The sequence below is a fragment of the Diadema antillarum genome, unplaced genomic scaffold (assembly GCF_040938485.1).
Source record: "Diadema antillarum isolate AM-2024a unplaced genomic scaffold, OU_Dant_1.0 seq00000770_RagTag, whole genome shotgun sequence".
Lineage (NCBI taxonomy): Eukaryota > Metazoa > Echinodermata > Echinoidea > Diadematoida > Diadematidae > Diadema > Diadema antillarum.
This window is the reverse complement of record NW_027271660.1, coordinates 1,101,536-1,119,180: the sequence shown is the minus strand read 5'-3', so window position 1 is coordinate 1,119,180 and position 17,645 is coordinate 1,101,536. Positions and strand designations below refer to the sequence as shown.

At 38.7% G+C, this 17,645-nt stretch overlaps 1 protein-coding gene across 1 annotated transcript in view; it reads left to right on the top strand.

Annotated features, from left to right (window-relative positions):
* Positions 1–3,462: 3,462 nt before the first annotated feature.
* Positions 3,463–17,645, top strand: part of LOC139738863 (coiled-coil domain-containing protein 191-like) — a 31,829-nt gene continuing 17,646 nt past the window's right edge. Inside the window, exons 1-6 of the mRNA XM_071649496.1 lie at positions 3,463–3,537; positions 5,137–5,178; positions 5,787–5,922; positions 8,418–8,624; positions 9,162–9,334; positions 10,020–10,243. Of these exons, the coding sequence (XP_071505597.1) occupies positions 3,463–3,537; positions 5,137–5,178; positions 5,787–5,922; positions 8,418–8,624; positions 9,162–9,334; positions 10,020–10,243 (857 nt within the window). The remainder of the gene's footprint in view (positions 3,538–5,136; positions 5,179–5,786; positions 5,923–8,417; positions 8,625–9,161; positions 9,335–10,019; positions 10,244–17,645) is intronic.

The window sequence follows — 17,645 nt, the reverse complement described above, 5'->3', positions numbered from 1 at the left end:
GGTCATATACGCATCGTAGTACACCCAGCTTCTGGCTCTCGTTGGTTGCGTTGCTGCTCGAATTCTCACTTCTGTTGATTGGGATCACACGGCGTACGACCAAACTGGGCTCCCCCCACACACACACACGTACACACAAAGCATGAGACGTGACCAAAATGTGGCGGTAGAACGCGGAGGGACGCCAGTCGTCCTACCGCGGTAGGACGATCTCTCTCTTACAGAAAAAAATCACCAGCGCGCACATCATGTCAGATGCGCCTATATACGCGTAAAATCGTCCTCGAGCGTTCCATGCGTCCTCCTGCGGTAGAACGCTAGTGAGAATAAATATCCCTTCCCTTACCTGAAGAAAATAATGCACGCACACGTGACTCATTTCAGCGCTTCCAATTGGCTACATTCTTGAACCCATTTTATAACTGTAGATATTGAGTATGAATTCCTCTACAAATTGCATTTTGGTTAGAAGATGAAAGCTTTTCTGGTGGAATTTGAGGGGACTATATTTCATTGGGTACGTGTACGGAAAATGGGTGATTTTTTGAGTGACAAGAACTCGTAGTCTGGCTTTTCGGACCCCTGGACAGAATTTGAACTAAATTATCCACCCTGAGAATTTGATTGATGAAAGGTTACATCTAACTTATCCAGGTTAGTGAAGCTGAAACACTTCATTTCTCCCAGCTATTTTACAGAATTTTTTGAAATTTGATTTTTAACACACATCCCTATGGGGAAATATTTATGGGTGTGAGCCCTATAGAGGATGCATGCAATGCACACAAGTCTATGGGAAGTATTCATCCCATACAAACTCTGCTGGTTTATGTTGATCTATTGTGTCAGATCTCTTCCTCCCTCCCCCTTCCCCTTCCTACCCCCCCCCCCACCTCTCTCCTCTACCCCCCCCCCCCAACTCTGTTTGGCTATAATTTGTTTTCTTATTATGTTGTTGTGATATAGATAGATCTTTGTACATAGCAGTCATCAGTATCACACAACTTTGAATGACTGTGTTATTTTAATGTATTTCTTTGTTTGGCTACCACTGAAACAGGTCAAAATTCATAAAGTTAGTCTGTTTGACAAAACAAAGTCTTTTCAAGTATTTTGTAGGCAATAATGTGATGATGACACCCCCATAATCAAAGATTACTGCCTGCATCTAGGTATTCATCTTATGAAGAACTGATCAACACTACATTTTTATTTTTTTTAAAAAAAACCTCAAAGGGTGTGAGTTTCAAAAGTGTCCCTTTGAGAAGCTTTATAACCCTTGAATGTGTAATTTCCCATATGATGTAGGTGCAAATATCATCAAAAACACATTTATGATGTTTAAAAGTCAAATGAGAAATATGACCTTCACTATAGAGGATGCATGCAATGCACACAAGTCTATGGGAAGTATTCATCCCATACAAACTCTGCTGGTTTATGTTGATCTATTGTGTCAGATCTCTTCCACTGAAACAGGTCAATGCACACAAGTCTATGGGAAGTATTCATCCCATACAAACTCTGCTGGTTTATGTTGATCTATTGTGTCAGATCTCTTCCTCCCTCCCCCCTTCCCCTTCCTACCCCCCCCCCACCTCTCTCCTCTACCCCCCCCCCCAACTCTTTTTGGCTATAATTTGTTTTCTTATTATGTTGTTGTGATATAGATAGATCTTTGTACATAGCAGTCATCAGTATCACACAACTTTGAATGACTGTGTTATTTTAATGTATTTCTTTGTTTGGCTACCACTGAAACAGGTCAAAATTCATAAAGTTAGTCTGTTTGAGAAAACAAAGTCTTTTCAAGTATTTTGTAGGCAATAATGTGATGATGACACCCCCATAATCAAAGATTACTGCCTGCATCTAGGTATTCATCTTATGAAGAACTGATCAACACTACATTTTTATTTTTCAAAAAAAACCTCAAAGGGTGTGAGTTTCAAAAGTGTCCCTTTGAGAAGCTTTATAACCCTTGAATGTGTAATTTCCCATATGATGTAGGTGCAAATATCATCAAAAACACATTTATGATGTTTAAAAGTCAAATAAGAAATATGACCTTCACTATAGAGGATGCATGCAATGCACACAAGTCTATGGGAAGTATTCATCCCATACAAACTCTGCTGGTTTATGTTGATCTATTGTGTCAGATCTCTTCCACTGAAACAGGTCAATGCACACAAGTCTATGGGAAGTATTCATCCCATACAAACTCTGCTGGTTTATGTTGATCTATTGTGTCAGATCTCTTCCTCCCTCCCCCCTTCCCCTTCCTACCCCCGCCCCCCCCCACCTCTCTCCTCTACCCCCTCCCCCCCCCCCCCAACTCTGTTTGGCTATAATTTGTTTTCTTATTATGTTGTTGTGGTATAGATAGATCTTTGTGCATAGCAGTCATCAGTATCACACAACTTTGAATGACTGTGTTATTTTAATGTATTTCTTTGTTTGGCTACCACTGAAACAGGTCAAAATTCATAAAGTTAGTCTGTTTGACAAAACAAAGTCTTTTCAAGTATTTTGTAGGCAATAATGTGATGATGACACCCCCATAATCAAAGATTACTGCCTGCATCTAGGTATTCATCTTATGAAGAACTGATCAACACTACATTTTTATTTAAAAAAAAAAAAAACCTCAAACGGTGTGAGTTTCAAAAGTGTCCCTTTGAGAAGCTTTATAACCCTTGAATGTGTAATTTCCCATATGATGTATGTGCAAATATCATCAAAAACACATTTATGATGTTTAAAAGTCAAATGAGAAATATGACCTTCACTAAAGGGCTCACACCCGTAAATACAATGGAATGTCCGAGACCCCTTCACAAATTCGTACCAAAGATACCAAAATAAATGAAGAAAAAAATTAATTAAAAATCAGTGATGTAGTTTGGCAAGAAACTGAATAGCTGTAGATATTGAGTATGAATTCCTCTACAAATTGCATTTTGGTTAGAAGATGAAAGCTTTTCTGGTGGAATTTGAGGGGACTATATTTCATTGGGTACGTGTACGGAAAATGGGTGATTTTTTGAGTGACAAGAACTCGTAGTCTGGCTTTTCGGACCCCTGGACAGAATTTGAACTGAATTATCCACCCTGAGAATTTGATTGATGAAAGGTTACATCTAACTTATCCAGGTTAGTGAAGCTGAAACACTTCATTTCTCCCAGCTATTTTACAGAATTTTTTGAAATTTGATTTTTAACACACATCCCTATGGGGAAATATTTATGGGTGTGAGCCCTATAGCCATAGCGGGTGTATGGTACGCCCCGTTATTCCCCACAGGGGTGCTCCTACTACAAGGTCATCGATCGTCATTAGTCCACCACGGACTCTAACCGCGCAGTCACCGAGAAAAAATGTATCATCTATGGTTATATGAAAACGTTGGTAGTCATTGCGGAATACTCAAAGCCTATGTCAAATGAGTAAATGTCGATATGGCTGGCAGTAGAGAAGATTTATACAGATGGAAGAGACTGACTTCACAGAATAAACCTAACCTCGTTACCAAGGTAAACGATTTTGGCAATGCTACTTGTCGTAGTCCCATAGTGTTGAAATTTGTGTTACTCTTTTTAGCTGTAGTCAATATTGTAGTTATTGCGAGTTGTAGAACATTCAAACAAGTGGGTAGTCAACAATTGTACAATTCGATTGTAACATCAGCCAGAAATTTTTTCCTTGCACTTGCAGTGTGTGTAAATCAAACCCGGCTTGACTTTATCTGTTTATTTTGCTCCAGATAGTCAGTATTTATCACCACGATCACCAGTTGCAGCAGCACTCGGCAGTAGATCTAGCAGTTACATTGTATGTAAATACTTAATGTATTGGTAATATTGGTAGTCTAATAATCTACCTCATAAATGCCAAGTTCAAAAAAAATTTTATGAATGAGATTTTCATAGCTCAGCATCCTGGCGCACGCGCATGTGCGTGAGCGAGGGAGCGAAGCGACTCTCCCACGGTAGGAAGCTTTTTCAATTTTTAGTTCTTGGTATGGTGCAAGTTGGCGCATACTTATGTGACTATTTTTTACTTATTTTGAAAGACAAAAGGGAAATATGCCTTCAATTGCAACTCTCACTTTAATCCTTTAAGCTATGCTCCCAATGGCAATGCGTGAGAAAAATGGGTGTCATGCATGAGATCGTGAGACAGACCCTAATGCTTGAGTCTCACTCACAATGCGTGAGACTTGGTAGCTCTGCTACCTTGTCTAACTCTAAGAAGAGTAAAAACTTAAGATGTAGGCTGCCCATACCATTGTAGTTATTGCATACTCAATGTTATAGGTCTAATTAATTTTAATTAATTAGGTGGCGATTCATGTATTTGTCATTTTAAGTAGAGATATTTATCATTGGGGAAACCAAGAGTTAAGCTCCTTGAATTGGGGGAATATGGTGTAAGTTAAGCTTATAGATCTAGTCTTTACACGATTGAAAGCATTGACACTAATGTAGATTTGCTGGAATAAAAACCAGAGGAAGAGGTAAAGCAAGCTGCCCATAATTCAACCATAACGGCATCCATGATTTGACTGCTCGCTACATGTAGAAATCTGAGCTTTTGCGTGCAGCCGAATTTTGGCATGGGAAGAAGTCTAACCTTGCATGGTGAGAGTTTTTAAAATTTTATCGATTCATTATTATGTGCTTACGAAGTTTTAGTTGTCTTACTCTTGAGGATAGCTCATTAGGGCTACCTGCTTTCAATGGGTTACATTATTCTAGTTGCTTTTCTACCTCAGGTCGATGAATGTAGAGGTGCCTGATAACGTAAGGAGATGGACTCTGTCTGTTGTACAGATAGCATCTGAAATCAATGGCACATACTTCATAGATGGGGCAGCTAAATGGTTAAGGTCTTGCTTATTTCCTCCATTAGCTTTCTTACCATATTGAGCAATGATTGAGTGTGCCACTTCTCTCTCTCTCTCTCTCTGTCTCTCTCAAACATTACAGTCTGCTGTCTTTCCATGCATTTTTCATTAGCTTGAAATAGTCGACTAGGTTATTTTGCTCGTGAAATATTCGATGGTGCAATGCTTCACATAATGACATTTTTTTTTTCTTTTTTTTTTTTTTGCCTTTCCCCCTCCCCTCCAGAAGGCCAACAACCCAAGCAATGACATTCAAGACTGGATAAAGGTAGGTGTTCTCATAGAATGCCAGTTATCAAATTGGTGTACATGTACAATGTATATCAGTAGTCTATTTGTTTGTTTGTTTGTTTTTTTCTTGGATCATTGCTGATACCCTGAATATTTTTGGTTGCTTTTTTTCCAGAGGATATCTGCAGTACTTTGTAAATATTATATAACTCTGCTAACTTTGCTGTGAAAGATAAGTGCAATTCAGAATGATACAACCTAGCATGTTCTAAAGCACAACAGAGGATGGATTTTCCATTTTTTTACTACATTGTTTTTGATTTTTTTTTCTTTGACATGGCATATTTAAAAGGAAGCTTTTTTTTTTTGCAGAAAACTAATTGACCTCAATCATTTGCCAATGGTGTTCAGTCACAATCTAGTATACAGAGCAATGGTGTAACTACATTGTATTGAACAGAAATTTGTGTGTATTGTATTCTTTTGAACTGTGAGATCAAGGATTTATGTGTGGAGTTAGAAGTAAGAACTGCAGTTGACCAGCCAGGAAATTTAGCACCTTTATGAGGTCAGATCTGGTGTAGGAATACCATCAGACATGTTCAGTTCACGCAGAGTCTCGATTGTCTCTCATCTTGATATCAGAAAGTGGAGGATGCATCAAACCAGGCAGCAGCAGTCACCTTTGGTCTTCCTGTACGAGGTCAGAGGTCAAATGGGTACACCAGTGTGGAAGCAACCCTTGATGCTGTACATGATCATGATGAGGCTTACCAGGAAGGTGTGTAGCTAACCTGGGATTTGAAGGCTGAAGAGACAGCAAGTGATGGAGACAGTATGGAGTTCAGTGGCCTACTGGAATCTGTCTCGAGTTAAAAACCTGTACTTTATAGCATGAATACTATGTACTCAATTATTGAGCACCATGTTAGTGCACATTTCAGAGAAATCTGATAAACACCACGGGGCAATTCTTGTCTAGAGAAGGACATTTAACTCTTTTTGTGCCATGGTGTAAGTCCCCTGTGTGCCACATTATTCTAAGACAGCAATGTAGTTGTGCTGTGGGAAGACATTCTGTTTTTGAAATCTATGTAACTTTTACAGATTTTTGTTATCCTGGACATGTAATGAGCAAAGTTGTGGAGAAAATGCCAAGTTTTGCTTCAATGTAAATTGTATGACAAATCTAGGAAATCTAGGAATGGAATTGTGAGAAATGCTATCATTGTACTGTGGCATTTGGCAATTTATTAATCGGTTTTGGCGGGTTTGTGCATTTGAGCAGAATATGTGAACTTGGCATGCCGTCTACTGAGTCGGGTGTGCAAACGTGGCACATAAAAAGTTGAATGAACTCAGTGGTATTGTAGCATTAGAGCCATGAATATTTAGGCAAAATACCAAGAATGTCATGGCAGTAGAGGTGCGGTCCTTCAGCTCACCTGACTGTCTTGGTCAGATGACCTTCATGTTGCTGTCACAGAAAAGGTCTTTATTTTGTTTTGTGAAGAGGATAAAGCCAATGAACTCCCAGCTATTGAACCAAATGTGACCACTTTGAGTTTTTCATGTTTGATGACTTTCTGACATTATGATATCAAATCTGACATCATCTTGTTCATAGTTATCATTTTTTTTTTTTTTGTGTGTGTGTGAAATTTCACCAATCTATTGCTGGCATATGATAAAAAGTAAATTTGTTCCGGGGTACATTTTGAGAAAGTTATTTTCAATCAGATTGCGATCAATCAATTGTCTAACACCAGTGGCGTATCTAGGGAAAACGGCGCCCGGGGCAAGCGCGAAAATTGCGCCCCTAATTTCTGAAAAAGTGTTCAACCCCAATCCCATCCCGGTAGGGACTTTAAAAAAAGTCCACATGATATGCCTTTTCAAGCACTTAAAAGAGGTCTTTTGAGGGTGATTTAAATGTAATAGATTTTAAAAATTTTGGCGAGCGAGCGTAGCGAGCGAGCCGAAAATTTTTGTATTTCAGCTTACAAAACATGGAATTCTTGTCATTTTTTGCTTATTAAGTCTTACAAATCTAGTCAAGATATAGTGACGGCCTTATAGATAACGATTTATACCAACAAAATGAGGACTTGAAAAAATATTCTAAATTAGTACGCGCGAGTGAGCCGAAATTTGTATATTTCCGCGTGATCATCACGTTTTGTTCTTATCTTTTCTTTTTTGATAAATTTTTGGCGAGCGAGCGCAGCGAGCGAGCCGAAATTTTTTGTATTTCAGCTTACAAAACATGGAATTCTTGTCATTTTTTGCTTATTAAATCTTACCTTATAGATAACGATTTAAACCAACAAACTGAGGACTTGAAAAAATACTCTAAATTAGTACGCGCAAGTGAGCCAAAATTTGTATATTTCCGCGTCATCATTACGTTTTGTTCTTGTCTTGTTTGATTTGGTGTTTTTTGCGCCCCCCCCCCCATGTTCGAAACCGTTGGCGCCCTCTTTGATCCAATCGGCGATCGCTTCAGAACGAAAGAAATTGCAGCGGCTGCTCCGCGTAACATTAATTTTTGCCCTCTAACGATGGCATGTGTGAACACAATATATGTTGTCATTTTGTCTGCGTCATCATCACGTTTTGTTATCTTCTTTTTTGATATATATAAATTTTGGCGAGCGAGCCCAGCGAGCGAGCCGAAATTTCTTATATTTCAGCTTACAAAACATGGAATTCTTGTGTGAACACAATAAACATTGTAATTTTGTCCGCGTCATCATCATGTTTTGTTTTTATCTTGTTTGATTTGGTTTTTTTTTGGTTTTTGTTTTTTTCGTTTTTAGCGCCCCCAAGGAGTGGCGCCCGGGGCACGTGCCCCCCTTGCCCCCTCCTAGATACGCCACTGTCTAACACGTACTTTCAGTTGGCACTTCAAGCTCTACACTTTGATATATCAGTGTAATTAGTCCCAATTGTTACGTGAAGGAAATTTCACTGATTATATGATTTTTTTTTTTTTCATTATACTTATAGATATGGAGGGATCCTTTTGTTACAATGCAGCACCCACAAAGAAGAAAGTTTCGCTCTTTGGAAAAATCCAGACTGTATAAAAATTTCTGCATGAGCAACATAATATAATGTGACCAAAATGGCATGGCATTCACACTTTGAAATCACTTGTCTGTTTTTGTTTGTTTAAAGCCATCATTGCACCTTTGTAGAAAACTCTGCAGTGAAACAGAACTGTGTATAGATGTTTATGATTTTAACAAAACTGGCACTACTTGTTGTCTACAGCCCAGGATCTGCTTAGTCAGTGGATGGCCGACAAATGTAATCTTGATGATCACATGACTTTTGAGGATGACTATGATGACAATGAGGGCGCTGCTCATGGCTTGAGGTCACCAGGGGTCAAATCAGAGCTGACGAGCCAGTGGGAGGACATGCTAGAAAGAAATGATCCGACTCTTATCTCAACAAACAAGTACACCTCGTCTGATGGTTAGTATCAGTGCAGCGCAACTACCATAGAGAGATCTAAAGAAGGAAAATCCTTTGAACTCATGGCTTGGTTGTCTGTTAAAATAGAAAGGGCACCCAGAACGTCTCTGCACTATTTGTGAAATAATGTAAGACCTAAAGAGAATGATACAACTTTGATATTCTGTCATTTGAACTTGTACATGGATGTGACTTAAGTAGGGGACTTATGTAGGGATGAAACATTCTAAAAAAACCTGTGGTTCCCATGTAGTGATACTGTGGTTGTAGTAAGACACTGTTCTGTTGTAACACAGTAGATTTGATGCATTGTGTGCTAGTCTTCATGAACAGTGAGATTGTGATATGCTCATTAGTGTTCTTTGGTTGAGTGCTGTTTCAGAGATTCTTCAGGATTAAAATTTTTGCCATGTTCCTTGAGCTAGGCAATAAATCAAATTGTTGAATTTAAGTTCCACCATTCTCATCCTTCTTGGATATCAGTAAGTAGTTGGGGTCAAAACCTGAGATGCATTCCTTCATCCTTGCCTCTTCCAGCTCTATTGGCAGACATTGAGTCACGTGATGATTACAGTACTGTGCAGAGCATTTTAGGTTCCTTGATGCAGAAGGAACTGGTGGAGCCAGCCCAGAAGAAGAAGCTCAGAGCAACCCAAGAGGAGCATAAACGACCAGATCCTCGAACCACCATGGCTGCTAGGCAACAAAAGGTATTTTCTTTTATTTCCCAAATTGATTGTAATAAGGATTTGAATAACTTTTGAAATATTATATACTTTCTTTGTGTTTTCATTACAGACTTTGCTGAAGCTTTTTGTTAAGCCTCGTATTTGCAGAAATTTACAAGCCATAATTCTTGGGAACTTCTGTAGTTTTAACCTTTTTCATCATCATAAATTTGGGATAATTTAAAAGTTGTATATTCTGTTTGCAATTGTAACAAAATTTTGCATGGTTGAAGAATGATGTCTCTCAACATCGTGTATGAAACCTTATGGTTATTTATTTCAGATTTTTTTTTTATTTTTTAAAAGAAATGCAAAACTAACCTCATGTCACTCAAGAATATGCTCCCCTTTAGTACAAGAAAAATGTATTTTTTTTTTTTTACTTGAACAAATTTGCTGAAAATATATAGAATTTAACCCCCTTCCATTCATTATTCTCAGGAAAGGTCAGAATTAGCTTCGTCTACAAAAAAAAAAACAAAAAAAAACAAAAAAAAAAACCCCAACCCAAAACAACCCCCTCCCCCCAACCCCCCCCCCCCCACCCAAAACACACACTTACACACCCACACAAAAACCTACGTGTAGCTTATGAAATGAATCAAATTTTCAGTATTGCAGAAGGGACACACAAACTTGAATGACCAGGATATTGATTGTGTTTCAGGTGAAGGAAAATAGGGAGAGGAAAGAGAGGGAGCGTAGAGAGCAGCTGGAGCAGCGTCAGGCCAGGAAGGCAGCAGAGCACCAGGCCAGACTTCTGGTCCAGCAGGAGCAGAAGGAGAAGGCACTGAGAGCCCAGCGAGAGGAGCTCATGATCCGAGAGGAGATGGCTCGCATCAAAAAGGAGATACAGGAGCAGAGGAGGCAGGAGCAAGAGGCTCGTAGCAGGTATGAAAACCCAGCTGTGTGCGTCAGACAGGCTGTTGTAATTCAATGGCAGAACTGTTTTTCTGTTGTTTGGTAATGACAGAATGCTGCTGAGATGTGGTTTATTTTGCGAGGATTTTATTGTTGTGGATTTTGCAAGTCAACCAATGTTTAAATGTTTGCAAAGTTAACAACTCATACAAATATTTCTAGTCTCCTGTGACACAAATGTGTTGCATAGTAATTATTGTCTCCAAGGTAGGGAATCATTTATTTTTTCTTGTGAAAAGTGGCGATACTTCTTATCAACTCATCACTGCTATTATTGAGTGTGAACTTGACCACCAGAAATTGTTTTGTGACCTTCAATTTGTTAAATACTCTGTCCCCAAAAATATTTGGCATGTACAGTAAATCATCATTTATCAATAGCACAAAGTTTCTAAAACTTTCTGATTCTCGTGGAGGCTTCCTGAAAGCTTGAATATCTCTCCATGTCCAGACAAGAGAATTTTAAAGCCTTCTGGATTTTTTGTTGTTCAATTTTGCCTTCTGAGATGCATGTAACATGGATTATCTTCATTAGTACTCTGTCAAATTGGAACCTCGCTGATTTTGATGTGTGAATGTTGAGAGTCCTTACAGCATCATCATGGGGAACACTGAAAAGTTTATTTTACTGCACTTACATGATGATCACCTGCATCATAGAATTAGAGCAAGGAAATTTCAAGCTTGATGTGGGAACCCGTAACTGAATTGCTGTGGACCAACAATTCCTCTTCTGTCTTGAGAAATCATAGAATAGTTGAAATGTACCCATGACAGTGTTAAGATCTCCAGATGATTTTGTGACTTTTGCATCTCAACACTATAAATTGGTTGTTTTGGTACAGAGTTTCAGAATGTACAGTGATTGGGATTAGGGATAATAATGATAGGTGATAATGATATGAAATATTTATATAGCACTTAATACAAACATGTTTAGAAGCGCTTTACAATTATCAAAAACTAACAAAAACAAACAAGCAAGAATAAGAATGTCAAAATTCATAAGATATCAGAATGAACGAGTATAATTGCATGGCAGTGTCACACAAGAATGCATGATTTGATGGTCAAAGAAGCAGAAAAACAAAGAAAGGACACATAAATTCTACACAGTTGAAATTGTTAAGCAAGTGGTATAATTGCATGCAATTGCTTTTTTACTGGGATATGTGAGCCTTCTACATCATCATCCTTGTTCAGTATCAATCTTTGTACTACATCATGTGAAATTATATAGATCGTATGGAAAGCCTCTTTGAAGCACCTTCAAAACTTTTCAGTCATTACATGAAACAAAAACAAAACAACACAAAACAAAAAAACCACACACACACATGCAAGAACATCGTGCACATACAGTACTGAAATTCAACTTCATCAGCCACTTGTATTCAAAGATTATGTACTGATTTTCAAGTTCCTCAAGATGTTGCTTCCTAATGACTTGCTTTTCTTTTCTTTTGCTCGAAAAGAGTTGGTTAGAGAGAAATTACCTCTTTGGAAAGAAAAGTTAATGCCTACTTTGTATCTGATAGTGGGGGGCGCAAGGGATTTTTGGTTCAAAATTTTCCAAAAGCACCAAAATTTGGCACACATGTAGCCCAAACCATACTATTTCGATTTTTGATGGGCGCCAAGAAGGGCGCCCTCTGGGGTGGCCATATTGGCAAAATCCAATATGGCCACCATTTAGGTTTAAAGGTCACTTGCATTTGAAAACATAAAAGGGTTACAATCATTTAAAAAGTCAGGTTAAGAGGTTTTCCGGGTCAAGGAATTCGAATCTGAAGTTGTTTTTATGGTCTGAAGTTAATTTTTTCTTATAAGGTCACCTTAAGGTCATTTAGGGGTCAAGCCATTGTCTTCATAACAGTTTATTGAAAAAAATGGCTTGCCCATGGTCAATATTCCAGGAAGGCCAGCCTTAGTAATAGAATTGCAGTTGTCAACGGCTGAAAAAAAGGCGTATTTCTTGTGAAGGGCGCCCTCCGGGGCGGCATATTTGCAAAATCCAATATGGCTGCCACCTACGTTTAAAGGCCAGTCAATAACAAAAAACCTTTAAAGTGTTACAATAATTTGAAAAGTCAGCTTTAGAGGTTTTATGGGTCAAGGAATTCGATTCTGAAGTTGTCTTTATGGTCTGATGTCAACTTTTCCTTATAAGGTCTCCCTAAAGGTCATTTGGGGTCAAACCATTATATTCCCAATAGGTAATTTAGAAAATGGCTTGCCTATAGTCAATATAGGAAGAATGGCAGCCCTGCTAATAGCATTACAGTTGTTGAAGGCTGTGGGAGAGGGAGAGGTGGGCTTTCTCACGAGTAACATCAAAATATCTGCTTTCGTGTTAAGATTTCAAACACTAGGTATACACTCATGAATTATAATAAGAACCCCTTCCTGAGAGTAATTAGGTTTAAGGGATCTTACTCAGATCCTTATTTCACAATCAAATTTGAAGACTTGGTAACCCTTCAATTTAATTTTTAATGATTACTTGCGGTATTTTTTTTTTCTGCATCATTTCAATTATGACCTGTTCCAATATGGCTATACCAGTTTTTAAGTGGGGTTCTGAACAAAGCTATGGAATATCATAGTTCATGTCACAATCATTCCATTAATTATTTTTACATTACAGGCGCTAAGAGGAAATGTCCTCACCGACTGGTCATATTTACGGAATTCAGTATATTTGCATTTGCTTTAATGACAGCCAAAAGAGCTAGTTAGAATTATGGGTAATGCCCTTTAAAAGAGTTTTCAAGATTTAATTATTGGATTATTATTTTCATCTTCATCTGCAAGGAATGCAATAAAAGCATACATATATGAGAAATAGAATCCTATCGCTACCTAATATATTAATCGCTTAGCAATAGGGGGGGGGGGGGGGGCCTACTCTCTATATTACCAGCGTCCTTGACGTTGCCATTTAAAGAGAAGTGTTTTTATTTCTCTGTTGCAGTTCAGGGATCCTCAATCACAATAGATATTCATAATTCAGATTTAAATTCAATGGAATAATAATTATGAAGATCACTCCTAATCTGGATGAAAAAAAAAAATCTGTCGTGTTTAAGAGAGTTTTTAGTACATCAGGTTGGCATCAATTTGCTATTTTTGAACTTGTGTAAGAAAGTTCGATTCTAAAGTCCTTCGATAGGAAATTTATGTGCCTCCACAGCTAAATATGCCGTTCAGAGAACATGACGGTCCTGGTGACGTCATGTAGGGAACAAGCATATTTCACAGGTGCCACAGTGATACCATTAACAGGGTTCAGATTAGATATGCCATAGTACAACTTTCATGACACCTTCTAGGGTCTATTAAGATTCTATCCAAAGTGCTTGGACGCAAATTGGTATGATATCACAAGACTTTATAAGTTGGTATCTCGTTAGTCTGAAGACTATAGGTTGCAACTGTACTCTCCGCAACATCTCTACGACGCACGTCTCCTGGAGACGAGCCCAATCTCCAGGATTCGCAGGAGAATCGAACATTTCCGATTTTTGCACAGACTATTTCCGTCTTCCAGCTTGTCTCCGAGACGTCTCTGCGAAGTCTCCATCACTGTGGCCATGTCGTGGGGACTAAATTTGTCTGCAACATCTTCGAGATGTCCCCGCATCTTGTGGAGACCGTAATAACATAATGGCGACGAAAGGGAGAAATCGCTGAGATAAGACGTCTCTGATAAGTCACTGCGACTGCAAAAGCCATGCCAACAGCCCCGTGACTTCCAAGCAAATAAGTTGTCCCTTTGTTTGAAGACGTCTGGGACGTCGCCCTGGAAATCGCGTTAGTTGTGACAGCGAAAATAATTTCTTCGAGACGCTGGCATTGCGACAATGTCTCCTCCCGTCAGATAGGCCCTCAATCCCCTCCCTCCCCCCCCCCCCCCCCCCCCCCCCCCACTTTAAGTTTGCAGCAATATCAAACTACTGACCATGGCTCGTCTGACACCTGCTGTACATTGTGCATTCTCACCTTTATTCATTCATTCATTCATTCATTCATTCATTCATTCATTCATTCATTCATTATTCTTTTTTTCCATTCCATGTTTTCCACCTCCCAATGCATGCCTTAAAACAGCTGTGGTGCAGAAGAATGAAATTTGCTACTGAAGCATTGTGGAGAGTGACTGATAGTTCTAGTAATTGCCATGTACCTGTGCCATCTTTCCTCCAACTCCATCACTCCCTGAAGTCAGGGATCACATCAGATAGGATGGTTTCTGATGATCTGCTCCCACGTTATGACGAGATGATGGCTACCCTCGTTGACGCAGGCTGCCCCAGAAACCCTGTTGCTCATCAGTCCTTGCTGGACATGAGCACGATTATTTAAGTAGTTAATGTGTCAGTGAGCTCTGGTTTGCTGACCCATACTACTTAGGCATTTTGCATGCCACATCAAAGCAAGTCTGAAGTAATGTCGCACCCTGTCAGTGCCTGATGTTGGGCTCTGGAAGAGAGGTATGCTGTACAGGAAAGAGCTGAAAAGGCCTTTATCTTTTCAATACCACGACCCACCCGTAACTCCCTCAGATCAAAGGGATTAAAAAAGCGCACTACCGAAAATGTGATATTATGCTCATCCGTGCGATTGTATACTGTTTTCAGAAAATGCTTTCAGAAAACATCATGTCATCCTTTGTAAGGATATCTTTGTTTAGATAGCATCTAAGTTGTTGGAAAGCTGAAGGGTTGTGAGATCACAATTCCTGTTGGATATTTCCGTCTCGAATCAGGTGCTCATTTATTCTTGGATATCTGTGCGCTGATAAATGAGGGCAGTTCTTTATTTTTCAATCTTAATTTTCAGGAAGCCGCTACGCTCTTCCAATCATAATTTTAGATTTGAGTGGTGCCATCACCATCTCTTGTCAGAGGACTTCACAGTGTTGCTGCGCAAAAATGTTAAGATTATTTTCTTCAGGATCAGTATCCCATACAACATCAATAGGTGTTCAGTTTCCCTAGTCATTTGCGCTTTCAGTAAAGAAACGGTTTCGTTTGATAAAAAGAGAATAAAAAAAAGATAAGAAAAAAACCTTCAGCTGAATTGTCTTCACCTACTCTGATACGATACTGCCATTAAAGGACTTTAATGATCGAATTTAGTTAACTGCCCCTAGAATACTGGTCTGACCTGGATTGAGGAGCTCGATTCCCCGTAAGCAAGGGAGAGCAAGCATACACCAATTTCAGCAGGAGGAGAAGCATATCGCTTGCCAGCTGGAAAGTTATATAATTGACCATGAAAGGTGACGAGGTGGCTCAGTCGGTAGCGTATGGCTTGCGGTCTAAAGACTTGTGTTCCGGCGCGGGGTTCGAATCCCACTTATCTCAAACCTAGCTGAGCAATGGTGTGTGTTGTCGTACCGTCCCCTCTAGTAGAGGCACAACACTTTGCACCTCATCACTTGGATATAAAAAGTGGAAGTCCCTTGTGTGAAAGAATCACAAACCCAGACACATAAAAAGATCCCGAATCGCCATTCCGTTATCGGAAAACTCAAGGTGCATAAACTGGTAAAGTGGTCCACCCCAAGTACATACAACTGACCACCTAGTTGCATACGGGCTATCCAGCTATCTCGTCAGATGGAAAAACGAAGACAAAATAAGATTAGGCGTGTTTATTACCCTCTTTGCCATTGCACCCTGATTCGGCACCTTGGAATAGGATGGCGGCCGTATTTAAGCATATATATATATATATATATACATACATATATATATATATATATATATATAGGCCTATATATGGCCCATTCTCAGTAAAAGCGTTCAAATACGGAATTTTGGTGTCGCCGACATTCCATGACAGTTTGCGGTTCCCTGAAACCTATTAGATACTATTTAAATGTTTATAATATATCACGAGGACTTTATTTGTTGAAAATAAACACGATCAAATGCGGTTGTCTGCCTTTTTGTATAAAATTTTGCTGTTAAACTTCGTTAAGACCCCCAAAACGCAGTGTCGCCGGCTATTTCAGAATTATGTTTTATTGCTCCTCTCCGTCCACAAACACACTTTCCAAATATACTTTTCATGGACGATGAGCATGTCATATGTGCTAATCACAATACTCAAAAAGTTCAAAAATTTTTATTGACTCCTTTTTTATAGCCTTTTGAAACCTGTCGCCAAGTTCACCGCCAGATACGTTACCAGTTTCTTTAGTGTTACAGCATTGCGAAAATAACAAGACTATGCAATGACCCTGTGTATATGAAACCCTGAGGATATACTTCATACATTGCAAGTACTTAGAGTTTTTGTGCAACAGCTCTTTATTAAGAATACGGTACAATGTTTAAAATATCGGTTTTCTACACTTTTATTTGGACAGATACGTTACATACTTTTCACGCCACCCACTGCGACAGATATTGCAATGTCAGACAAATTGTATATTATACATTACTCCTCGGAATGACGCATCGATTCAACATTAAAGTTTAGTACAAGTGAGAAATATTTGGTAGATATCGCTCTCACAATAATATGATCGACCATATACGTTACCACAGATACGTTACCCCAGATACGTGACCGAATTTTGCTCATTGGTCTTGTGCTTTCTGGGGATCAAATCTGGTCAAAATTCATCCCTACACATTACATGCTTCGTTTTGTTGGACCTCAGGATTGTATTCTAAACATCAAAAGGACAGAGAGGTGAAAAAGAGCAACACTTCCACATGATTTTTCTTTCTGCGTCAGTGTCTCACAACTTAATGCCAAGTTTTCCTACAGATACGTTACCACATAATCAAAATGCTGAAAAGAAATTGTAAATGTTTTTACAAACAAATCGTTGTGTGCTCATAAACTCCAAAGTTCTATTCTATAAAACCCAGCCACTTTCATATTCTATGCAACAACTTTGAGCGTTTATTTTACAAGACGAAGCTAAGATTCAGCATATCAGTTTTTTGCTTTTCAGATTTAGCAGATACGTTACGTATAATTCAGGGCACCCACGGTGACAAATAATGTTATGTAAAACAAAGTGTTCATAAAACAATTCTGCATAGAATGACGCTTCCAGAAAAAATTAAAGTTATGTTCAAATGAAGAATATTCAGTAGAAATGGCTCTGTAACTTCACCGACAGATTCATTTACGGTACGCCAGATACGTTACCAAACTTTGAAAGAGTAAAAAGTAGTTTATGAAACGCTTCCGAGAAAAGTTTCAGTGTTCTGTTGCATATTTATTCTAGTGTTTTTCATCATATGAAGAACTACTCAAAATTCATTGATAAGTTGAACAATTATTTATTCATTTTCATTAAAAGGGATGAGCCAGATACGTTACCATAGGTCAAACAACTGTTTTA